The sequence below is a fragment of the Mustela putorius genome, unplaced genomic scaffold, assembly GCF_011764305.1.
Source record: "Mustela putorius furo isolate JIRA1106 unplaced genomic scaffold, ASM1176430v1.1 tig00003834_pilon_pilon_pilon, whole genome shotgun sequence".
Classification (NCBI taxonomy): Eukaryota; Metazoa; Chordata; class Mammalia; order Carnivora; family Mustelidae; genus Mustela; species Mustela putorius.
Genome location: NW_025421987.1, coordinates 73,392,330 through 73,418,085, shown reverse-complemented (window position 1 = coordinate 73,418,085; position 25,756 = coordinate 73,392,330). Strand labels below are relative to the sequence as shown.

The 25,756-nt window shown below is 41.6% G+C and overlaps 1 protein-coding gene and 1 long non-coding RNA gene across 10 annotated transcripts in view; one reads left to right on the top strand and one right to left on the bottom strand.

Moving 5' to 3' along the window:
* Nucleotides 1-17,858, top strand: part of TNIK (TRAF2 and NCK interacting kinase) — a 380,814-nt gene extending 362,956 nt beyond the window's left edge. For 7 of the 8 annotated variants that reach the window (XM_013058316.2, XM_013058315.2, XM_004756575.3 and 4 more), the window contains 7 exons: nt 1,526-1,669; nt 4,374-4,508; nt 8,057-8,157; nt 10,370-10,519; nt 12,358-12,517; nt 12,779-12,918; nt 15,143-17,858. In XM_013058316.2, the coding sequence (XP_012913770.1) occupies nt 1,526-1,669; nt 4,374-4,508; nt 8,057-8,157; nt 10,370-10,519; nt 12,358-12,517; nt 12,779-12,918; nt 15,143-15,226 (914 nt within the window). In that variant the 3' untranslated portion in view covers nt 15,227-17,858. The remainder of the gene's footprint in view (nt 1-1,525; nt 1,670-4,373; nt 4,509-8,056; nt 8,158-10,369; nt 10,520-12,357; nt 12,518-12,778; nt 12,919-15,142) is intronic. The other variant, XM_013058317.2, reaches the window with a different exon arrangement.
* A 4,392-nt stretch (nt 17,859-22,250) lies between these two features.
* The window catches only part of LOC106006187, a 101,573-nt gene continuing 98,067 nt past the window's right edge, over nt 22,251-25,756 (bottom strand). For both annotated transcript variants that reach the window (XR_006609153.1, XR_001180119.2), the window contains one exon: nt 22,251-23,047. This is a non-coding gene — a long non-coding RNA (uncharacterized LOC106006187). The remainder of the gene's footprint in view (nt 23,048-25,756) is intronic.

Below are 25,756 nucleotides of genomic sequence, written 5' to 3'. Positions count from 1 at the left end.
TTAAAACATGGTGGAGCTTACCATCCGGAGAGCAGTGGTTGAATCATGGGGGTCAGAGTTCCGACTCAGGACTGTCTTGGCCTCAGGCGAGATCCAGGAGCAGTTTTACAAGTAACAAGAGTTGATACCCTCACTCCCAGGACAACAACATCAGATTCAGAATGACTTCATCACATAATCATGGTGGGCTAAAGTCAGTAAGAGAACGAGCTGCCACTTACCACACACCGACTATGTGCCCAGCACTGTGTGATGTGCCCGCACTCAGACTCTGTGATCCTCATGTAGCCTGCAAGAGGAGGAAGAGCCTCACCCCTAGTTCACAGCTAGCATCTTTGAGTGAATTTATAAAGGCTAGTAGTGGCAAGATAAACCTTGAAAAGGACAACAGATGATGAATTTCCCCTTGTAGTTCAAATATCAGCCTGCAATTCCTGTGGAAATGACGCCTAGGTTTTAGCTGACTTCAAGCTCAGTTTAGGTGGGGCGAGATTCTATCCAAGTCCTGGCCTGTGTTACTGCAAATGTCATATACTGACGAAGGAAGCGTGTGGCCATCTGTATCCATCTAAAATAGCAGGCCTAGTCTGATGTAAGGAGTAAGGCTCTGTCCTCTGGAGAAGAGACAGGAGGCAAGATGGCCATGTTTAATATTCAATAATTTAAAGACAAAAGAACAGACATTTATGTTACTCAAAAACTAGATGAAGAGAAGATAGAGCGTTACTTATTTATGAACATAGTCCATGACACAGTGGACCCTCCGTGTGCATGTGTGCAAGCATGTTGCAGGGCAGGTGGGAGTTAATTTGCAGCAATTTTTAGGATGGCAGCTATCCAGACAAAACCACTTACCTGCTAGAAATTTTGTAATAGGGCTAAGTGCATGGGAGATGGGCTGGACCAGATTTAGATACCTGAGTGGTCCCTTACAGCCCTGCGACTCTCAGGCAGTTAACACCTTCACTGGCATTGGCTTGTCATTTCCCTGACAGCAGAAGCTTGAGTGTATGAGACATATGTAAACTTTGGTGTGAGGAGGAGGAAAGGCTTTTCTTCCAGTGAGGTATGGAAATGGGGCACTCTGCTGTATGTTGAAGGTAGGTAAGCTAGAAATCCGTGCATGAACGGGGGTGGGGATGAACCTTGGGCAAGTTTCGAGGTGGGATTTATAGAGAGCCAGGACAGCCATGGGTGTTACAGGAAAGGAATAAAGGCTAATTGTGCTGGTGTAGAAGCTGTGCCCAAGGCTTCTCGGGAGAAGGATTCTATATAGCAGACGGTATCCGGCCAGAGGTAATGAATGCTGCTACCACTTTATAAAAGAAGACTAATCTTGTTACCAGAGGGGCAGTGATTTAATTACTTCAGCCAAGCCCCTACTTCTTCACTCCCTACTGTAGTACCTACTTGCCCATTAGTTTATAGTAACAAGACACAGTTTCTTGGGCTTCACAGGGACCCCAGATACAGAAAGGCTGAAGCATATAAAAAGTCAGTCTTGGGGTACGCCTTCAATTTGCAGGTGTGAACCTCCTGGTGGGAACAGAAAATGGCCTGATGCTTTTGGACCGAAGTGGGCAAGGCAAAGTCTATAATCTGATCAACCGGAGGCGATTTCAGCAGATGGACGTGTTAGAGGGACTGAATGTCCTGGTGACGATATCAGGTATGTTACTGGTATGTTGCTGGGATGACCGAGACCTCCAGGTCTACACAGGTAGGAAGGGCCTCACCTCAGTTCTGAAAAACTGTCCTCCCTGGCTGACAGTGATACGATACATTATAGCAGTGTAGCCGGAGTGAGATCACCCCTGTTTTGTGACTCTGGAGATACTGACCTCCGAAGGGAAACCTCTCACCTCTGAGCTCACCTCGCGATCTCTGAATCAGGCAGATGTACCACAAAGGCTCTGTGTTTATAGGCCTTTAACCTCTCCGAGGACTTAGCAAGGATCTTTTGAAGCCTGAGCTCTAGTACCTACTCCCAGGTGGAGAACATCAAAATGTAGGCTTCACGGAGTAGAAAATTCTGTAAGCAGAAGCTCTCTGGTCTCTTTTCTCTCAAGAACTGTTCTAGCTTATACTCCATTGGCGTCTCAGCAAGCGGAAGCGGACCCTTTGGGTGACTGAGTCTGCAAAGAGATTGGGGTGTGAGAATCATAACCACTACACTCTGCAGCTCTCTGGTACCCAAAAAAAGAACTTTAAAGAAATATGGACACAGAAGTGAAGGCCTTATTACCGACAAGTTAACAACATAACCGGAAAGAGTCTGTATTTATTGAAAGCTCTTTGCTTTCTGATGATGTTTGCAGGAGTTTAACAAACAATATCCCTTTTTCCCCTGCCTTCCCGTCTCATCCAGTATGAAACCACCATACCTCTGCCCATTAGAACCACTTGAATGGATAGCAAGAACCCAGGATGCACCCATGTGTGGGACAGAATTGCTGGGAGTAGGGCCCAGGGATCACTAGCTCCCATAGTGCCCGAGGTGTTTCTAACATGCAGCCAAGTTTGAGAACCACGGCTCTCCATTGAGCCATTGTTTCACAAAGGGAAAACACAGGGCTACTGGGTTCAGCCTTGAATAAATTTTAGCTGGTGAGCCAAATTTCTGCTTTGAAAAATTGCCTTCACTTGAAGCTACCGTCCCCTCTTTCTTCTGCGTTTCCACTGAATGCTTAGAGTTTCATCTCTTTTTATTCTCCTCCAAGAGAGTTAGGCGAGTAAATTCTTCTTGTATTGTCATTTGAGCTTAATTCAGCGTAGTCTTTCTTTTCTTGTCAATTGCTTGCTTGATTGCTATGCCACCAAATCAGAATTTATAACTTATGTCTGCCACGCACCTACCAAACGGGGAAACGATGCCAGAAAATTCAGTCAGACTTCATTACATTGTGAGTGACATGTTCCCACTCTTTAAAAAATAAACACCTCCTCTTATCATGAAGTATAGGTGGGGAAAGAAGAAAATGAAAGTAGGAGCAAATGATTCTTGAACTGCCATCAGATCTGCGTTGGCACAGAAAGGAAGAAGCACTGGCCTTTCTGTCCATCCTAGCTGTTAGGATCAGTTCTGGACCTTCGGCTACAAAGAGGAATAGTAACTGCACAGTGACTCCCTTAATTTATGAGTGCACTGTCCTGTCAAATCCAGTGTGCAATGCTTTAATAAATTTTCTTCTTCTCATATATGTCACATCTATGAAATATAAAGCATCTTTTGATGCTTAAGAGAAATCAAGAGAAAATAAGTACTCAGGAAGTATAACTCCCAGGCCTAAATGTCTGATCACTTAGAAGAGCCACCTCTCCCCACCCCCCACCTTGTGGAAAAGGAAGAACCACTCCAAGGAACATTCTTATCTGGTACTCAGATAATCTCACAGAGGATATTAAATTTTGCTCCTGTGTACTCCTCAGCATTTTTTTTAAAGATTTTATTTATTTATTTGACAGAGATCACAAGTAGGCAGAGAGGCAGGCAGAGAGAGACGGGGAAGCAGGCTCCCCGCTGAGCAGAGAGCCCGATACGAAGCTCAATCTCAGGACCCTGGGATCATGACCTGAACCAAAGGCAGAGGCTTTAACCCATTGAGGCACCCAGGCACCCCTACTCCTCAGCATTTTTAAGATGGTCTTTTATTGTTGAATTCCAACTCCAGAAGCACTTTACCAAAGGGAACTTTGGTTTTTCCCAAGTACATATCTTTTTCTTTGCTATTTTTGTTTAAAATTTCTTGCAGTGATCTCAGAATCGTAAATGTGTCCACCGTTCTCCACCAAGCTCAGGTTGCCTTCATCAAAATTGTTTCTCTTGCCTCCTTATAATTTTTTTATTTTACTTTATTTTATTTTATTTTTGCTAGTCAGATAAAGTAAAACTAATCCCAGCTGTCTTCTCTAAAGTAATAGGCAAATAAGAGGCTCCTCATTAACATATGCTGTTAGGTTAGAAGGTGAGGGAAAGACAGTGATGCATAAGCATGTTAAAATGTCCAGCTATCAACAACTCCTTCATGTAGTTTGATCTAGAATGTTCTGGAACTCTGACCAACTATTCCATTGAAGAATTAGGTCTTGACACTGCTCTTTGCATTTAAAAGAGAGAGTAAAAGCAGCTTGCTCAAATAAGAAATAACCTGAAGGTAAAGACAAATTATAAAATGATGATTTGTCCAAAACACTTGGAGCTGTTGGCATAGACAACACTTTGATATTGCTGGGGACACTGGTTATTGTACCTTCACACACTTATCCAATTGTACATAAAATAAAAATAAATTAATAAAATAAAACAGATGAGGAAGGACTGAGAGAAAAGTCTGTCACAGAGGCTTGAAATTAGAGCTCTATTATTTCAACAGGAAAGAAGAACAAACTACGAGTTTACTATCTTTCATGGTTAAGAAACAGAATACTACACAACGACCCAGAAGTGGAAAAGAAACAAGGCTGGATCACAGTTGGGGACTTGGAAGGCTGCATACATTACAAAGTTGGTGAGTGTCAAGACATGGAATATTTTACTCAATCCTAATTACTCAGTTTAAGTTTCATTCCATTTGTTTTCTATTAGGTATTGATGATACAGTTGTTACCAGTTTGAGATATTGTTGAAACTTTTAATTATACTTGCATTGTTTCCAAAAAGTTGGATTGATGAAGTTCTAAGACTGCATTTTGACTAGAGTCCTATGCTCCAGTTTAAACATTTATATACACTCCCTCCCAAATACCCATTAAAATGACAGTGAAGGAATAAAAATGTCCTAAACGCACAAGGACAAAGGGACCAGAAGAAGAAAAACCAGCAACAAGATACGTCAACAGAATTGAACAAGAATAGTTAGATGATGAGTAACTAACCCAGATGATCAAGAAATGCTCAATTCTATGTCTAAGTCATCAAGTTCAATCCAACCACTTAACAGAACCCAGAAAGGCCCAAAATCTGAGGCCCCAGATGTTATCTGAGATGGAGGTATATAGTGGAACTGAAAACAGAAGGATTATTGGAAGGGTGATGAGCCATGACTTCTCTCCCACTGCAGCGGAGGAGGAAAAGTTGGCATGGCCAATCTGAATTGTGGGAACATGGAATTGCCAGGACCCTCATGTACACACATACACACATCCCTTCTTCTCCCCTTTAGCTCCCATAATGTCGTCAGCCATACTTATATACCCAAGCAAGAGACTGAAAGATTTGTCTTTGGAGAAACAAAATGGCCAGAAAGAGAAGATGTCTAGGTACTAACATTGGCAGTGCCATGGGAAGCTTGCTATGTGACCACTGAAACCTGAAGCCCAGCAGTGGGTAAGCAGGGACATCCAGCAATAGAAAGGAAACTTTAACAGTAAGAAAGGACTTGAGAGGAGCCAGAGCTAATGAGGAGTGGGAAAAATAAAGAAGAAACTCTAATAACTTCAGAGAGATTAGAAAAACTATTTCCAGAAGAGAAGACTAGGGACCATTAAGAAGACACTTGGAGCAGGGTCAGTGGAGGTCAGAGAGCGAGGGAAAAGTCTCAGAAATTTGACTATATTGACAAGCAAATAAAAAGTGTAATAGATGTATCAGAAGGTAAAGATGAGACATCTCCTAGAAAGTAGGACCAGAAGAAAAGAAAAGAAAAGGAGACAAAAGGCAAGAAGGTAAAAGATCAGTCCAAGTGCTTCAAAATCTAAGTAACATGAGTTTAGAAAAAAGAGAAGATAACAATTAGAAAGGGAAGAAAGTATCAAAGAAGTAATATAAGAAAATCTCTAGAACTAAGGACTCGAAGTCCCAAGCTAAAAGGATTCACTTTGAATAACCATTATAGTGAATGGAAAAAAAAAAAAAAGAAAGACTCAAAGGAAGATATATTAACATGACATTTCAGTACCCAGGAAATGAGGAGGTCTATAAAGCTTCCATACTATAATTAAATAAATAAACAAACAGTTTATATATAGGGGGCTTGAGATTTAGCAGCAATACTACAAGCTTAGAATATGATGGAGCAAAGCCTTCAAGTAGTATTTTATAACCCATCAGTATTAACCAGGTTCTCAAGAGAAACAGAGCTAATAGGATACACACATACACATGCGCACACACCCTGGGTGTATGTGTGTATAAGAGGTATATACATACATATATAGGTATATAAATATACTCTCTGTATAAAAAGTAGTTTATTACAGAAGTTACCTCACACAATTATGGAGGTAGTTGGCAAGTCCCAAGATCTGTAGTTGGCAAGCCGGAGACCCAGAAGAGCCAATCTCTCAGACCCAGTCTGAAGTCTGGAAATGACCAGTGTCCCAGCTCAGCAGTCAGGCAGGAGGTGTCCTCTTAATCAGTTGTTTTACTCTGTCGGGTCTATAACTGACCAGATGAAACCTATCCACACTGAGAGGGCAGTCTGCTCTTCTCAGTGTACCCACTCAGATGTTGATATGATCTGGAAAAACCCTCACAGACACACCCAGAACAATGTTTGACCAAATATCTGGGCACGTTGTGGCCCAGTCAGGTTGACATATAAAAATTAGCCATCACACCCTCAAACCATCAGTCAACTTTGAATGTAGTATGAAGACATTTTCAGACATGCAGGGGCTCACCACATTTATGTTCCATACACTGGTTCTCAGAAAACTACTGACTGATGTATTCCATCAAAATAAAGGCATAAATCTAGGAATCCAGGTAAAAAAAAAAAAAAAAAATGAAGAAAATACCCGGAATGATGGTGAAGGAAATGTGGGTGACAACTCTGTCATAGGCCTAGAGAGAAATCAGGAAATCAGTCAAGGTAGAGTGGGACAAGGGAGTATTCTAAAAGGGGTGCCTTTAAGGAAAGTAAAATGTCATGAATAGATTACCTGCTACATTTGACCACGCTGAAGGCATTTACAGTGCTAGCAGGAAGTCTACATGTGCTTAGAAGGAAAAGAAGGAACTGGGGAGGGGGGTGAAAAACAAGAAAGAAAATGTAATTGTGGCATGCTATATGCCTCAGCTGTGAACAATAATCATTTCAACGTGGGATCTTGATTTAACCAAAAATTTGAATTGTAACTGTATCAGTGGTGTGGGGGAGGAAGAAACGTGTGTGTGCATGTGAGAGAGAACTAGAGAGAGGAGACAGTTATGAGAGACTAACTCCTTCCCATGCTCTCAAGTCAACAGATATCTCCAGCTGAAAAAAAAAATCAAGAAATAACATTATAAGCATATTATTTAGAAATATGGAAGTCAATAGCCAAGGAAGTAGCTGAAAGTATATTAAAGACAGAATATGTAAACAGCAAGGGCACACTAAAGAAAAAGAGCTCAGGGAGCAAGAATTTGGTTCACTGCCATGGGCTGTCCAGTTCCCTTTTGGACACCGGTATTCCGTTCATTCAACTATTCTACGAAGGAGATGACTGCTACGTGTACTGTCTTAGCCTGTTCAGGTTGCTAGAGCAGAATACCATGAACAATAGGAATTTCTCACAGGTCTGGAGGCTGGGAAGACCAAGGTGAAGGTGCTGGCCGACTCATTATCTGCTGTGGGCCTGCTTCCTGGTTCATACACAGCAGTCTTTGCTACAGCCTCATGCAGTGTTTGGAGAGGGGGATCTCTCTATAGGCAGTAACCACTTATAAATCCCTAGTCATCGGAACTCATATTTGGATAATAAGCAAATGGCTCCCTTTCATGTCTAGCCATTTGCTAATTTTTCTACCATTTGGCCATACCAGCTCTCAACTTCTAGCATGTGGGTGACTATAAAAGCCAGGGAGGGGAACGTGAAGGTGACTATGCAGGTTCTTATTACAATGAATAATTCATATCTGGACCTAGTGATTAAAGAGAGTCCTAACCCTTAAGATGAAGAAAAGAGCCTTCGGTATAAAGCAAAAGGCCCCAAGTATTCTGAAGGAGTGCTTTAAAGAAAGTTTAGTCTGTTCTATGAGCAAATCCCCCACCAAGAGCGGCGTATGTATTTACATATGCAAAACTCTGAGTGCGTTGGTATGCCTTCTCAATTTATCATTTGTCTATTACAGTTAAATATGAAAGGATTAAATTCCTAGTGATTGCCTTAAAGAATGCTGTGGAAATATATGCCTGGGCTCCTAAACCATATCATAAGTTCATGGCATTTAAGGTAAGCGGGCATGTGATTATCTAAAAAAGATTTTCTTTTTTCTTTTTTGGTTTGTACCAGTTAACAAAGTGGTCTGTCTGGCACATCGACTAGGGCCAATTTTTCTATATATAATAAACCCCTTTTAAAAGTATAGGAACTCTTAGGCTTATTATTCCGAAAGCAAAGACTAAGCACTAATAAATGCCATAAAATATACTGGGGGTGGGAGATGAGTGAATATAAATATAAAATATACTGGGGAATGGGAGAAGAAAAAATTGGGGTGTGCCCTCCTCCATATCAGGTCAACGAATCATCATCTCCTAGGGGCATTTAGTATGGGATGGCTACTAGACAAAGCATTAATTGTGATATTAGGCAATGAGAGTCATTATAAAGGCACCTAACTGGGGTAATCTGGGATAAGTCATCTCAAAAAGGCAGGCCAACCGCAGCACCAAATCTCAAGGATGAACTGTGTCTCCAAATCTTGTCATCCTTATAAGCCTTTTGGGGTAAAGCCCCAACAACTCACATGATGCGCATATATCCCCAGTGCTATTGGACTCCCCTGAAGTAAATACTGAATGTAGTTCCATAAGGAAATGGCTTAGTTTCTCTGCATTCCGCTTTTTCCTTTTTGACCTTATCTGAGTCTAGACCCACCATGGTTGGATTGGTCACCCCTCAGCAGGAGTGGGATGAGGATATGCTAGAGCAGTGGACGCCAGCTCATGAAAGTGGACCCCCAAATGCCAGAAAGACCAGTCTGTGCAGGCACTTGGATGTATACAGAGCTGCAGACTCTATCCGGAACCCAAGTGAATTTATCATCTGTTCCCTGTCTCTCTCTGCCCGTGTCTCTCATTTTCTTCAGAACACATTGGCCCTCACTTTTTCTCCCCACTCTTGTGGCTTTCATCTTCCTTTGACCCTTGATATATTCTTTCTTGCCGCTTACACCATGTGAGGCCAGAAGGTGCCTTGGGAGCACTATGAGGCACTCTTTGAGGCTGTCTCGTTCCCTTAGTGCAAGGGATGTGATGTTTGTGATGTGCTCGTTTGTGATGTGCTCATGAAGATGGATCCATCGGTGGAAATGGGCTTCCTCCATTCCCCACTTTGATGGAGAGAAAGTTTTAGATTGTATTAGGTTAGTAATAACACTAACACCTAAAATTAAATTGGTGCTGCCATTGTGCCCAAATCTAGGTCCACGAAAGTTTTTCACTCAAGGTCCGGTTTGGATTCCGGTTTGGAAGTTACTACCAGCCTTGGTGCATGAGAGGGTGCAAAAGGCCGTGTTCTGTTTACCACACCCTGCCTGGCAGGAGGACAGTGCAAAAGCCAGGACTGGAACAGGAGGGATGGGAGCCTCCCCTACTGTGAGACTCCACTAGCAAAAGCTGAAGAAAAGGCTCCTTTGGGTGGCAGTGGCATTATAGCTGAGTCACTTGTGGTTTCTTCTCTCCCAGACATCAAGGCCCAGTAAAAGTAGACTGTGCTGAAATAATGGCAAAAGAAAACAGAGGAATGCTTAACAGCTACTTGGGGCTTGGGCTCTGGATTGAAACACATGGAACCTTAATAAATTTGGCTAGAGCTCTCTTTTTTCCTTCCTACTTAAGCTGAACTAGCCAACGTAAGCCATGAGTCTTGTGATGTTCCAGCCTCCCCCTCCCTCCTCTATTGACAATGGTATGTTTAAGAGGTACCAATCTGATGCCCACTCCCTCACTGAAGGAAAATCAGAACCAGAGTGTGCCCATTAATTCTGAACAGACTCAGCACAGAGCTGGTCCAGCTGCCCACCCCATGCTGTCTCTGAAAGGGTCATGGCCATGTGAGGGCCTGGTGTTCCATGGGAAAGAAAGGGGCCAAAGAAATGGCTGAGCATTCTCCAGAAGGAAAAGGCCAGAAATAAGCAGGAAAGAACAGTGGCACCCAGATGCCAAGTTCTTCAAGGATAACAATGCTGTTGAAATTGACAACTCTAAACCACTTCTCTGCCCTAGAGGACAAGGAGTGGAGAAGGGACCAAAGATGGGTGCTAGACCCTTTCTTCCTCCTAGAGCCAGAATACAAATAGATCTAAAGCTGTAAGAGAAATCCGCTGGCTTTTCAATGTAAGAAAGCCAGACATTAACTTCCACCAGGCTGCGGCTAAAAGAAACAATGATTAAGATAACCTCTTTGAATGATGTGGACACTCATGGGGTGCTTTTTAAAGTCTTTTTCAGATCTCCAGCACAAGCCACTGCTTGTTGATCTCACAGTAGAAGAAGGTCAAAGATTGAAGGTTATTTTTGGTTCACACACTGGTTTTCATGTAATTGATGTTGATTCAGGAAACTCTTATGATATCTACATACCATCTCATGTAAGTTCTTGAGTTCTACAACATGCATGTAGAAAAGGGATTTGTTCTTGCATATTTCTAGTGGAAGTCAAGCTAATTTTTACTAATTGGTACAGCAGATGGACTAAAAAGGCTAAAAGCCATCACTAAATAGACAACGCTTTCAATACATAAAACGTGGGTGTAACTGATCTTTATGAATGCTTGAAACTGAGTAATAGGTAACAGCGATTCTTCACCATTTACTAGACATGTTGTCTTATTGGACTTTGGATTAAAATACATATGACATTTTTCCTTCAGGGGCATAAATTGTGGTTTTTAAGCAAGAGTACAATAGATGACGTCCTATTTTCAGCTTTTGAAGGGAGATGGGTTCATGTGACTCGGGAAGTCAGTCGTCCCCTTTTGCTGTCTTTATTGATCTCTTCATCTTGAGAGGGTGTTGGGTAGTAGAATCAGTCACTGGAGGCTACCCTGGTGCTAGCATGTATTCACTTTGCAACAATGGGCACATTAGAGAGTCTCACCAGTCCTCAGCTTTCCCATCTGTAAAATGGGAATAAAAGGACCTATTCCAGAGGCTTATCATCAGCATTAAATGAAGTAATACCTCTAGATACTTAGCAAAAACCCCTGAAAATTGTTGTATGAACATTACAACACTGGAACACTGCCTAAAACCTGACTGTCAAACAGAAATATGGCCCATGGTGTCACTTCTTAGGATGGGTGCAGTGTAAGTCATATTTCCTGCACCTGATCCCAAGGCCAACGTACAGTAGACACCGTCAGGAGAGTCTGAGGCCTGATCTGTTGCTGATTGGTATTTTGAGAGTTTATAAGCTTTACTGCAAAAAAGTGTGATGATTGAAAAAACTAGTTTCAGTACATCAAACACACATATGCACATGCATACACACACAAACATAGTCTCTTTCACACATGCACATGTTCCGTGCTGTGTCCTAGCTTTTCACACGTGTGTGCATGTGTACACAGGACAAACAGCTCCCATGCTTGGTGAGGTGACTAGAGCGTCACTGTGATCACCCTCGGTCCTCTCCTCTCCCCGCCAGGCACATAGTGGGCTGCTATGACAGCTTTAGCCCAGGGACCCCGGCCGCACTGCATCTCCTCTCCTACAGCAAGTCCATCTACACTGATTCCAGTAGCATGACTTTTTTTAAATGACCAGTCATTTTAAATGTTTTCTCAACAAGCCATTAATTTGGCTTATTCTGTCATTTGGGCACCCAGATAAATAGTCCATGTTGGACACTCAGAGCCTATATGCTGGCATCTGTTTGGGTCCCACCCTTTGACCCTGTGTCACCTATTTCCGTCAGATTCAGCTGGTTTGCATTCCGCTCATCTTTTTTTAGAAGTAGACGGAAGTAGATTTTTTATTGTCCGTGAGACACGGGCTCAAATCCCAGTTCTACCACCAAAGACCAGGGCAGCTCTGCTCAATCTACATTGCCCCTCTGACGTGCACAAGCCTCGCCTCGTCTGTAGAGGGCGTTCACCACAGGGAACCCTTCTAAGGACCAGAGATATTGTTTGTGAAGAGCCCAGGGCTTAGCACGTAGTAGGTGTTCCCTACTTGCAGTTGTTTTTTTGTAGGAATAAGTCACTGATTCTCGACTTAGTGCCTAATTCTGTATTTGTATACCGGGGTATGTGACAGGTCAGTGGTTAAAGTCAGCAAAGCAAAGCAAAATGTCAGTCTCTGGAATGAAAATGGTGGCTGGGGGTGGGGGGAGGGGATCCCCTTTTTTGCCATCTTAGAGATGCATAGCCAAGACGCTGTTGTATTTTTTAAAAGGAATAATGCCTGGCCTTTCTTTGTCTCCTAGATTCAGGGCAATATCACTCCTCATGCCATTGTCATCTTGCCTAAAACAGATGGAATGGAAATGCTTGTTTGCTATGAGGATGAGGGGGTGTATGTAAACACCTATGGCCGGATAACTAAGGATGTGGTGCTCCAATGGGGAGAAATGCCCACGTCCGTGGGTAGGTTAACCATTCCTTATCTCCTTCAGCAGTTACACCCCCCAAATGAAACGAAAGTCAAGAAATGTGAAACAACCATTTGATTCCACCAAAAAAAAAAAAAAAAAAAAAAAACAAAAGTCTGTGAATAACACTTGTAAGACTTGCTTTGTCTGTTTATCTCAAGTTGTTTGTCATTTTTGTGGTTAAGATGTGAACAGATGCTGTGAGTTATTGCCCATCTAATGTTTTTAATGCAGTTTTGGAAATTCCTTTTGACAGCCTACATTCATTCCAATCAGATAATGGGCTGGGGCGAGAAAGCTATTGAGATCCGGTCAGTGGAAACAGGACATTTGGATGGAGTATTTATGCATAAGCGAGCTCAAAGGTTAAAGTTTCTATGTGAAAGAAATGATAAGGTAAATCCGTTTCAACATTTGCATTAGTGTTTGCATTTTAAGAGACCACCAGGTACCTGTGAAACCTTCATTTTCCTCTATACTGATTTGAATCACATCTGTGTTAAACAATCAATATTCTCTTGAAATGGCATTATTTGGTTTGATTCACATGAACCCTCAAAATATATTATTTGCATATTTAAAAAGACATTAAAACTTCTAAGAATTTCTTGTAAACTCTTAGCAACTTTTGTGGCCTGCAGGCCTTATGCTAACTCAGCAGACACCCCAAATTCTCCTACACACGTGGGAGAGTTGGCCCATCGTAAATCACTCACAGTGGGTCAGCTTCACACTCCACTTCGAGACTTTTCACAAAGTCACTATGGGGAACCCAACCCATCACATTATATTCACCTTTAAATGTAAAACATTTGACATGAAGAAATACAAACTTTTAAAAAAATGTCACCCATTCCTTAAGAAATGCTCAGTCGCAAACTCAACTAGTGCCATGTCCTGTGTCATTCCAGCCATGTTTCTTCTGAAGTGTCATAGGGGGACTGTTTTGCAGTGAAATTGGTGGCGTCCGTCTGGCATGATCAGTCACCTCAGAAGGGTACTCTGCAGCAGTGCGGCTTCTCCCTTGCCCTCCCTGTAGACTAACCCAGAGTTTTTAGTCGCTAAGCTGTGCTCATTTGTGAATTCATCCTTTGGGACTATGGCCAACTTAGAAATGCTGTCCCCAAATAGCAGGCCTGAAACACCTAGAATAAAGAATGTGATGGGTTGAACAGACGTACATCTCTTGGTCCATCCTGGTTCCCCAGAGGCCAGACCAGCCTTAGTCCAACCCTGGGGGTGAGTCCAGACTATATTTGACCCTGGCCAGCTACTCTGACCTGGTGCAGTCTGTGTAGACAATAACTGTGGGTGCTAAGGATGGTTCCAGGGCCTTCCCAGAGTATGCCAGGAAATAGGCCTGACCCCTAGTAAAATTCTAGGCCCAGCGCAATCTCTGGGGATCGATCATAAGACTAGGAGTGATCTCGGTATAAATCCTCACACTTCAGTTCCTTGACGACCCACTCTAGGAAGCCAGTTCTAAGCCATGCCCACACCCACTGGAGCAGGCAGGGACCACACCAGTATCTGGGGCCCAAGGTTCAGAGCCCAGGGTGCACACAGCCGAGAGAACAGCAGCCCTTTCTTCCCCTCCCCCCACCCAGTGTGTTTCCATGGGTCTTCTGTGCTTCCCCATTTTAATTCACTGACCCCAACAGTAGTTATACTTACATATGTAGCATTAGCTGAATGACAAGCATTTCCCCCCAGAACTTCCTAAGAAGTTGTTGTTGGGAGAGACAGCATTCTTCTGAAGGAGTTGTGGAAATGAAGTAGCAGAGACTTTACACTAGTGACAAAAGTAAATGCCTTGGACCAAAGTTTGGTGTTGGCTAACTAAGGGCTAAGCCACAGCCCAGAATATTATTTTCCCAGGGCAGTGGTTCACTGACATTCAAGCAAGCAGTAACCCAAATTTTGCTTAGTTGTTTGATAAAATGATTTAACAGACCCAGACCTAATGGACTGTGGTTCTGTTTATTAATGCCATCTCTCCTTTGGCTTAGGATATGCCTGCAGCAGCAGACAAGCCAAGAGTTAACTCTTGATATACCAAAGTGAATAAGCATGAAACAACTTACCCTATCTGATCACACCATTTTTTTTAATTTAAAAAACTGATAACTGAAGTTGTATAGTAGTCGATAGATCCAAAATTCTGCCCCTCCCCTGACCTTGGGAATTTGAAAGGATTCTCTAAAGGCCTCAAGTCTGCCCTATCGTCATTATGGGGGAAAGAAGGGAAGCCTCTATGGTTTTCCAGAGATTAACAAAGGACCTGTTGTGTCCTAGGCCCCAAATCTAGCACATTACCTAGCATGAAACTCCCTTTTAAAATATGAGCATCCTCAGGGATGTTGCCAATCAAGATATAGCCCCTCCCATGCTCCTGAAGGTCCGTACCATAATACATAACAGTCACAATCAAAGCAATCAAGTCAGGAGTGTTTACAGAGGATGCACTGTATTCAAAGGCACTTTTATAAACACCAGCCATTGAGTCTTAAGAGCGGACACATGGCAAGGATAGGACATGTGAGAGGAAATGGATGGACGGTTGAAGAAAAGAGGAAAAGAAACCATGCAGTTGAACTAACTTCTTTTTAATTTCAAACAGGTATTTTTTGCATCCGTGCGATCTGGAGGAAGTAGCCAAGTGTTTTTCATGACCCTCAACAGAAATTCCATGATGAACTGGTAACAGAAGAGCACTTGGCACTTATCTTCATGGCGTTGTTTCTAATTAAAAAGAACATAACTCATGTGGACTTATGCCAGTCTAGAGGCAGAATCAGAAGGCTTGGTTGAACATACCGCTTTCCCCTCTTCCTCTCCCCCAACCCGTCCTAGTACAGTCCACAGTCCATCTTTCAGTGTTGCAGCCTGGTTGAGAAGGAGAGAAAAAGGTGGCAGGAATTTCCAGGAGATCCCCAAGAATGCTGCGTTGCTTGTGGACAAAGATGGACCATGTGCCCTTCGGAGTTAGGGATAGAAACAAATATTGTGTGCTCTTATGATTAAGCTGTGTTATGGTGGGTTTTGAGTTTTGTTTTTGTTTTGTTTTTCTACCTTTTTTCTTTATCCCCTTACTTTGTAAGAATGGGGAGAGAGTGCATACTGAGAAGATGAGTCTGTTTTTAATTCTGTCTGCCTGCTAGCTATGACTATACGATATGTTGTAAAATTTCCAATTTCAAATGGTGAGAGACAGCACAATAAATGTACCTTATCTCCTTACACTGAAGGCCATAATTGCATAGTGGGGTAATTTTAGAACTCTTTTGCCTTCACCAACCCAAAGGTTGCTTTTTGATAGCAACTGGCTAATGAATTTTTAAAAGAGAAGAAAAATACTAGTTTTCCCCTCTTTGGGGAAATAGATTTTAAATGGCTAAACTACTAGCCTTAGACTAATAAAATCAACTACCATTTTTGTGAGTCTGACAGGCCCTATTTTTATATGGCCCTGTGCAGAATGGAATGTGTTGAATGGGATAGTAGTGCCATTGAGTTGAGTTGGCTCTAGCGATTGAGGGACTCTGTAACACAACTTTCCCTCAGCTATTATGCAACAGATCAGGGCAAAAGATGGGATGACTGACGGGGTTGGACAAAAAGAGCTTCTGGGAAACAAACTAAAAAAAAAAATTTATATATTATATCCGTATATATATATACATAAATAAATATATATATATATACACACACATTCTTTTTTTAATGCACAAAGCCTCTAGCAAAGAGGTCACTGGCTTTGGGCTTCATTAGGAGTAAGACTGTTGAGTTCTTTCTGGGAATTGGGGAGTGAATGACATCCAGACTCTGGTCATTCCCAGCTTTCTCCTGAGGGTGCCACTTTCTCAAGATGAAAACTGTGACTGAAAAAATAATAATAATAAATGTTTCTGAGCTGCCTGTGTTCTCTCTGGGTTGGTGAGAGAAGGGACTAGACTACTAAGCCTGCCTGAGACACAGCAGGCATCATTGGTTCAGAGTTTATAGAACTTAAAAGCAAGGCTTTGGCCAGAATTCTGAGACCCTAATCATTTTCCCTTCCTCCAAATTACCCAACATACGGTAAACAACATTTGTGCAGAGATATGTATGTATTTAGTTCAGGTTGACTTGTGTCCTTATAAACTCTTACTCGGATGATTTTGAACTTTGACGTGACTGTCTGGGTTTTTTTTTTTTCCAAAGCTACAAGCATGGCCGCCTGTGGTATCGAGGTGTTGCAAAACGATATGTGTTGCGCTTCCTGTTTTAACCTACCTCGTTTCGTTTGTTTTGTTTCACTGTTCATCACAGCAGTGTTATCTCCAGGAGACATATAGAGAGCTCAACTGGCAATCTCAGGTGTATTTCCTACTTTTTAAACAAAACAGTAGTTGACCAAATTGTTCTTCAAAAATTTTTTAAAAATCCAACTTCAACAAAAACTAATGCGACTTGCTTCTGGAGAAAGCAATTCCTGTAAACAGATTTTTGTATTTCTTGAAGTCTGTGATCCTACTGATTTTTGCCTAAATACATTAGCAGCTGATGTACTATTAATGAGAACGAAATAGACGTTAGGAAAATGGAGCCATTTCAATCTGGTGGTTTGGGTAAAAGGGGGAAGGGCAGGGGAATTGTTGCAGTTTCTGAAGTAGGTGATTATGGCCCTCCTGTAGTGGTAGTTCTCATAGCATCATTTCCATTTGAAACAGGTAACACACAGTAATGGAATTGGGGATTACCTTCAGGCGATCACTGAGATGTCCTCATCAAGGTCCCTTTAGCTCTCAAAAGCAATGAAATCCTCCCGTTCTCATTTTTACTGCTATGGCTCTGCTGATGAACAATACTATCTTCACAAATTCCATGCAACAAATTCAGCAATAACTTTTTGGATTGAATTTAGCAACTACTGTAATTGGATGCAGATGTGGACAAAATATATTGATTTGGGTCTCATTCCCAAATGTGATTGCCACCAGCTCTTTATATCGCTGCTGTGGTATCTTAAACCAGAAGCTTCTTTAAATTATGTTGCAAACTGATCTTTGTTTTTATGTTATGTTTTGTTTTGATTTCTAAGTGATGAGTTCGAAACACACAGCTTTAAATGATTTTTTTATTGTGGGATTTTGGGTACAGTTAAGAAATAAAAGGGAATCATTGTGTTTAAACATAAGGTAGTTTGTGAATGTATTTTTTAAAATCTAGAGTCATTGAAACAAAACTCATAAAAACAATATTAATGCAGTCTTGTTTACAGTATGTACAGTGACATAACATAGAACATGAGCTTTTTCTGGTGCCAACAATAAAACACAGACGTTAAACATCAAGCCATGCCTTTCTATATTTTTGTACAAATAGTTTACATGGAGTACAAGGCAAAACTAAATTTAAAAGGGCCCCTAACAAAGCTGTGTTCCTTAACAGATATCTAAAAACTTCCCTGTAGCTTTTATCTTCAAAAATACATTCTCTTCTATCAGGACAGGCCCCAGGCCTGACACACTGAGACCCCGGTTGTGCTGAGTATTTCAGACTATTATGGTTCATAGCAATTCCCAGTTTTCTGGTTTGCTAATCTTCTTTCTTCCTTCCTTTTTTTTTTTTTTTTTTTTAAATGGTGGGGGGAGGGTTGTGCTTTTCGTCCATCTTAATAGCACCCTAGTAAAAATTTCTTTAATTTTTGAAACTAATTAGTTTTCAGTGTTTAGTTTTAGTTCTTCCCAGAGGGGACTTTGTTTATGGAATTGGCTCATTTTATTTTTGTTGTTCTACAAAGTGAAACTGAGCCCTTGCCCCAAAGTAATTTTCACGAGATCTTTTCAGGACTTACTGCTCTAAATTGATCATCATACTATAAAATCCGTGGAGCCTGCCCAAACCATAGTCTTGGTTCAGGTTCTGACAGGTGACCATCATTTTGGGGTGCCAGTGAGGGGGAAAATAGTGTGAATTCCCGCGTCCATACTGCAGAAACAGAAGACCTCTAAGATCTCCGTTCAAACAGTGAGCGTTCTCCCCGTGCGGGTTACACCCCGGCTGTTGCCAGTGCACAGGGTATGAATGCAGACAGCTTGCACTGAGTTCCACACAGAATCAATGGCTCTGGTTATATAAGATGACGCGATTTTTCTTGAAGACTTAAATGATGCTTCAAGAAGACCTACAGCTATTTCAGCAGTATAGATCAAGGTCCAGATGAAATCCCACAAGGTCACCTGGACAGGGACTCCATTTTTCTAATACAATGGCATTGCTTTCTAAGATACATTTCTTACATACTTGGCATCAAGTACATATTTTTAAAAAGCATCTTCATTCCTGGTTGTCAAGACTTACTAACAGTTTTCTGTCTGCTCTTGTGACTCATTGGTCATTGGTGTCTCTGGTCCCTCTTGTGCGGTAGATTAGACAGAGATGTGAAATTCAGGTCGGAACCCTTTTGGTTTTGTCCACTGCCAGACAAAGAAGTGCCTGAAGTCTGACCTCCCATTCCATGAAGTTAAAAAAAAAAAAGGGGAGGGGGGTTCTTTATTATTATGTGTACCAGTTCTTGTCACTGTATTCTGGAAATGTGGAAGAGCTCTTTGTGTCGATAGTGTGTGCTGTCCTTGGAAGTCTGCTTGAACAGGCATCACTGCATTTGTGCTGATCGCTTTAAGATATGAAATGTGCTACCTTATTTTTAAGAAAGAAAAAAAAATTTTTTTTTTAACCCACTGGAGGAAAACAGAAAAATAACCACAACACACTGGTAACAATTCTGAATCATCTTCCCAAGCCCCTGATGTTCCCAAATCCTTTCTGATACTAAGTTCTGGCCCTCTCAACAGTTTCTGTGAATGATCAGTTATCTTTTAGTTCATTCCTCAAAAGTCTGAATCTGACCAAATCAAATGAAGCATAACAAACAAATCTATAACTGGTCTCCCTTGAGACTACATAGTCACAATGTAAAAATCCAAAAATCTAAATGTGATTTCATTTACCTGCTAATATTTCTCAAATGCCACTACATTTTGGCTTTGATGAGTATAGTAGTATCAGGAACCCTAAGGTGTGCTGTCCTTTCATGAGCCTCAAAATGGTATAAACTGAACTCTTCTCAGAAGCCCCAGCAAAGAAGAAAATCCATTGAGAACTTTCAGGTTCAAAACTGACCATTGGTACATTTCTACCAAGCATTTTTCAAGTGTTGTTTGAGTTCCATACTGTATCATTGTTCTGGGAATTTTTCCACGGGCAACGAGAAGATTCAAAAAAAATGGCATAGTGTTAACCTGTAGGGGACCCTAACTCTCTGTTGCAAACTTAATTGTAGGCCTGACATTCCAGGAAGTGCCAGAATGCGGCAAAACTAAAATCCCCACAGAAGTGTGTTTTTAAACAGAAGTCCCTGGATACGTTTTTTGAGATATTTTAAATTCAGATCAAAATCTTGGACTCTGTGTCCACGAGGCCAAACATTTGGATGAAGACTAAGCAACACAGTTAGAAATAGAAATGTTCTAAAGATTACAGAGTTTTGACTTTGCATAGGTATCTTCAAGCTAACTCAACTCCTCACATGAGGGTTTGGTTTTGATGGTTTATTTTTACCATCAGTGGGAGGCATCGCACTACTGAGCCCGAGCAAAGGCTGGTGGAGAGGTGAGTTTTTGTTTCCAGCAGTGGGTCATTCTGTGTACATGGCAAATGTCCATGCCCCAGTTGCACCTTCCTCTTAATCTCTTACCCTGGGGTTAGTGTGGAGGAATAGTAATATTGTATCATGCTTTGTATAAAAACCTCAGTTATTACCCTGAATCAGAATTTCAACTGTTAGGTGACAGCAAGAAATCACAGCAAGGGGGAAAAAAGATGACAGCTCGGATGAACTTTAAAATTGGATGTTGTGAAACTATTTTTGTGCATTTTAGCGTTCTTATTTATGATGTCAGCAGAACCATAGAGATGCCAAGTTTACAAGATTGGGAAGGGAGGCTGTCATTCTGCTATGCCTACAAGTGTCTACATTGTTGAAATCTTCAGTTTTCTAAAGTGTTTCACATTGTCAAAAATATGCTCAAACTGGGTAAGTCTTACCTGTGTTAAGGTATAAAAGAAAATATTCTTGGCATATTTTCTAGTCTGAACCTTTTGGGTACTTTCCAGTATTTCTTTCCTGCATACAAAAAGCCTTCAGTTTTTGTGCATAGTTGTTCTGAGCAATAGTTAGAAATGATTTGGTGGGTTCTAAGCCAGGGTTTTCCCATTGAGTCACTGCCACGCCTTGGGATATATTATGTTATCTCTGTCAAAATGTGAGTAATAAAGCATTAATAGTTGCAGGATGCCTGCTTGTTCCTCATTGCCACTTCCAGACTATTCTCCGTCCCTCCTAAACACCCAGTGCTTTAAAACTCTTGCCATCAACCTACAAAGTCCTACTTCCCTTCCAGCCCTCCCTCGCAGTGCTTAAGTATTTTCAGGTTTTGACTCACCGTCCCCGGCTCCGACACCACCCCTCCTTAATGCTTGGTGGATTCATTATCCACTTGGACAAGCCTGGAAATAACCGGGTTTCTCAGTTTCCTGGTCTTGTCCAGTGAAACATACTACCAATTACTACACTTAATTCAAAGTGGGTGGCTCCTCCTATTTGCTCTGGGTACCTCCCCTGCAACCTCCCCTAACAAAGGCCACTGGCCCAACAATTCCTTCCCTCTCCTGATTCACCACTTTCCCCCATCCCACTGGAGGATTTCATGACATTCATGCTGCTATCTCTTATTTTACAAACACCCCCTTGACCACCTTACTCTACCATCGTATTTATCTGCTCCCCTTCACAGCAAAATCCCTCAGAGGGAAATATGTATACTTACTGTCTTCAGCAACCCCCCCCCCTTGGTCTCTTGTACCAACTTAAATCAGGCTTTCATCCCCACCATAATAGATATTGCTGAGAAAAATGTGATCTCCATGCTGTTAAATGCAATGGTTGGGTTTCTGGCTTTATGCTTTTGACTTTGCTGCAGTCTTGAACACAGTGAATAAAAACTTCCTGAAATACTTCCTCAGCTCTGGAATATCCCTCCTGTTCTCTCATGTCTCTAGCCAATCTTTCTTGGTCTCCATTGCCAAGTTCCTGGAGTGCCCAGCCCTGAACATTCCCTCTCTAAATGATCTTTTCCAGTGTTGGGACTCTATCCACTGAAACACCCACATTTTTGACTCCAGCTCTAACCTCTTTCCTGAATGCCAGAGTTCTATGTCTGACTTCCTACTTGATATCTTCACTTGGGTATGTAGTTGTGATCTCCAACTCAACATGTCCAAAACTAAACTAATTTGCTCCCCCACCCACCATTCTACTCCCATCACATATGTCCTATGTCAGTAAACAACTCCATTCTTCCAGACCAGAAAATCTTATAGTTACCTTTAAATTTTCTTTTAAATACCACATATAATCCATGGGGGGAGGGGGATTTGTTTTTCCTTGCTTCAGAATATATCTACAATCCATGATATGAGTCCATGCTACATCTTGCCTGGGATGACACTTTTTTTTTTTTTTTAATGATTGTATTTATTTGACAGACAGAGATCACAAGTAGGCAGGGAGGCAGGCAGAGAGAGGGGGGAAGCAAGCTCCTCGCTGAGCAGAGCGCCTGATGCAGGGCTCAATCCCAGGACCCTGAGATCATGACCTGAGCCGAAGGCAGAGGCTTAACCCACGGAGCCCACCCAGGTGCCCCAACACTTTTAAAAACATACACAGGTTATGGCACTTTTCTGCTCAGGTCAGTAATGTCTTCCCAACTCCCACTCCTTACACTCTCTCTAAAGCCCTCATAAATCTGACCAATCCTTTGCCCCAACTCCAACCACTACTACCACTTCTCTGACCCCATCTACTGTCTCTCTAGTTCATTTGCTCCAACACACTGCCCTTGCTTTATCCAGAACACTCCTGAAGAGTGCTCTTGTCTCAGGGTCTTAGCCCTGGCTGCTTCCTCTGTCTGGGCATCTCTTCTCCTATACCTCTGTGTGACTTGCTCCTCCTTTCCTTTAGGTCCCACACAAATATTCCTTTACTGTCAGAGACATATACAATCTGTAATTGCTCCCTCATTTTCTGCTTTATTGCTTTTCATAGAGCTTATCAGTGTCTACTTTGGTCATTGGCCTCGCTCCAATCCTTCGTAGAACAGCTGACAAACAGTAGATGTATTTATCGGATGAATTAATAAAAGAAGGAAAATAAACAATAACAGAGTTCTGGAATTGAAAAAAGCTATAGAACTATATGCTCATTTTACTTCAACATCAAAACAATAAGCTGTGTCCAAAGTTCATATCATAAAAGCACTAGAGTTTGCTTTCATGTAGAGAACAGAAAGCCCTATGATCTTCTTTCCTGGAAGGCTACTGTGGATGGAAAATACCTGACTGTGATCCTGGCTGTACTTTCTCCATGAAGCATCTTCACAGGCCAAGCTGCAGGGCTGGAGGAGAGACTGTCATATAGAACCTGCAGAAAAGAAGCATTTCAAAACTCATATTTATACAGATAATGATCCATCTCGAGCTCCTGGTACTGCAGAGTTACTGGAATGGGAAGAGGATTCTACATTTTGTTTCCTGGTCTAAATGTTTAAAAATGGCAACCGTTTCTTTTTCCTGAAACAAGAAATAAACAACAGGAAATGTATCCCCCTGCCCAAGGCAGCTTCAAGAAAACCCAACGACGTTTGGGTCTTATCATTTGTCCAAGCGAATGCCAGGCTCGCGCCAGGCAGCTCTAACTTCTGTATATATCCATCACCAATGGGTGCTGTTGTATGGTCTCATTTAGGAAACTGAAACATGCCTTCTGACGAATGTATTGCTTCACTCAGTCTTATAAAGGGCACAACTTGTAGTTTTGATCTGTTCCATTATGTATTTTCCTGCTCACTTAATAAAAGAACATTTAAAAATAAAGGAAAAGGATGATGAAGTGACATAATATGAAGCACTATAACAATGAAATAACTTTTTTGCTCTTTTATTATTATCTGTGTCTTTTCACAAATCTGTCAAGATGAAGGATAATGTGTAATTCATCCTAAATAGCCAGGGTCAAGGTTTTGATCAACCTTTTCCAGGACCAAAGCCACCTGGGGATTCCATGGTGCTTAGCTGCAGATTCCTGAAGTTCTTTATAAAATAAATAAGGCACCAGGGTTTCAGTTACAGATGGAGCACGTGAAACAGATCCTGGGGAATGCCCAAGGTGTTGCTGTAAAAAGAGCCTTCCATAATTTATGTGAAAAAGCATTTTGGAGTTTGGTTTTCTTTAAAACTGAATATCACCAGCCTCCATGTGTTCTCATATTTCTCTAAGCAACTAAGTCCAAGTTCTGTGACAACCACAGTGTGACAGGGGGTCACCTCTCCCCTCCCCAGAATCATCATCCTGGTTTCCAGAATTCAAAGTTAATTTATCAGAGGATGTCATGAAAATGTGGATTAGCAACATTATTGTATGACCGGATTTTTCAGCCCTATACCCAGTGCTCTATGATCTCAGGTTATCTTGTATTACTAACCTCCCTTAGTAAAGTAGATGACAGTTGGAAGATGAAAGAATTTAGAACCAGAAGGCATCCCTGGAGCAAAAAGAATCAGCATAGCCTTCAGATAAACCTGAGGCTTTTCGCCCCCTCTCCTCCTTCCTCACTGGAACAGCCATTCATAATCCACCAGTCCAAGGCAAAATGATTAGAATGGATAACATAGTGAGTTCTCCCTAAAGCTCATTCAAAGACACTCTTATCTGGAGACAACATGCTTTGATCGTATAGTGATAAGATGTATTTGAGAGCTGATGCTGATAATATGTATAGCTGTTCATTTTATTAAATGTTCAAGTTTGGGTTTGGGGAGTGGGAATGGAGTTGGTCTTGGGAGTTCTGGGGGTGTTTGGGGGTAGTGGTTAGTTTTTGTTTTGACCCATGGTTCTAGTCCGGCAAAATTGAAAGTTGTCAGCCTTTCTGCAGGTCCTCACGAGATTTGGGCTTGAATTAGGGAGGCTTTCGTTTTGTTTTCCAAATTTTTCTGCTAAGTAAAATCCCCAAAAAAGGTGATAATGACTGCTCCAGAGTACTTACAAAAGTCCAGATCTTTTTTCAGTATAGAAATGTACTAACCATCTCAAAAATTGATGGGATAAATATTTTTAAATGCATGGGGGGGACCAGCATATTCCAGCACCAGGAGCAAAGCAGATGCTCCCCCTGGTGTCCGTGATTCAGACTTACAGTGCTGGCTTCCTCAAAGTAAATCAGTGGTGGTTAAACTGAGGCAGAAATCGGGCCACTCCCACGGGCTGCTGTGCAGTCACAGAAGGGACATTCTGTGAGGGGGAAGACACCGCAAAACACGAATGCTATCAGCTAACTGCATCCGAGCCACCTATCAGCCTGTGGTTCCCAATCTTCTCAAAAATGATGACCTCCTTCATAACCGTAACAGGAAACTGAAAAGCAGCAAGAAGTTCAGTAACACTTTCAAATGAAGCTGCATTTTGCAAGTAACATTCATCTGAAAAAAGTACTAAGATGTATGAATCTTTTGTTTAGTGTACGAACAATGTTTGGTATACCCATGGGTTACTGGACCCCTTGTTATATAGTTCCACATCCTAAGCCCTGCTGAGGTCCCTGATCCATAATTTAGAAAATGTAACTGTAAACATTTTCCCTAGGAACCCCCATTTGCGCCTTTGTTTTGTTTTATGGCAATGTTTTATGTGGATATGTTAATGGTCATTGGTTTTGTTCATCTTAATTAAGGCTGCCCTTCTCACCTTTGGGTATAAGAGAACTAAGAGTGATAATTTGACTTCTTCTTTGCCGATTTGGATGCCTTTAATTTCCTTTTGTTGTCTGATTGCTGAGGCTAGGACCTCTAGTACTATATTGAATAGCAGTGGTGATAATGGACATCCCTGCCGTGTTCCTGACCTTAGCGGAAAAGCTTTCAGTTTTTCTCCATTGAGAATGATATTTGCGGTGGGTTTTTCATAGATGGCTTTGATGATATTGAGGTATGTGCCCTCTATCCCTACACTTTGAAGAGTTTTGATCAGGAAGGGATGCTGTACTTTGTCAAATGCTTTTTCAGCATCTATTGAGAGTATCATATGGTTCTTGTTCTTTCTTTTATTGATGTGTTGTATCACATTGACTGATTTGCG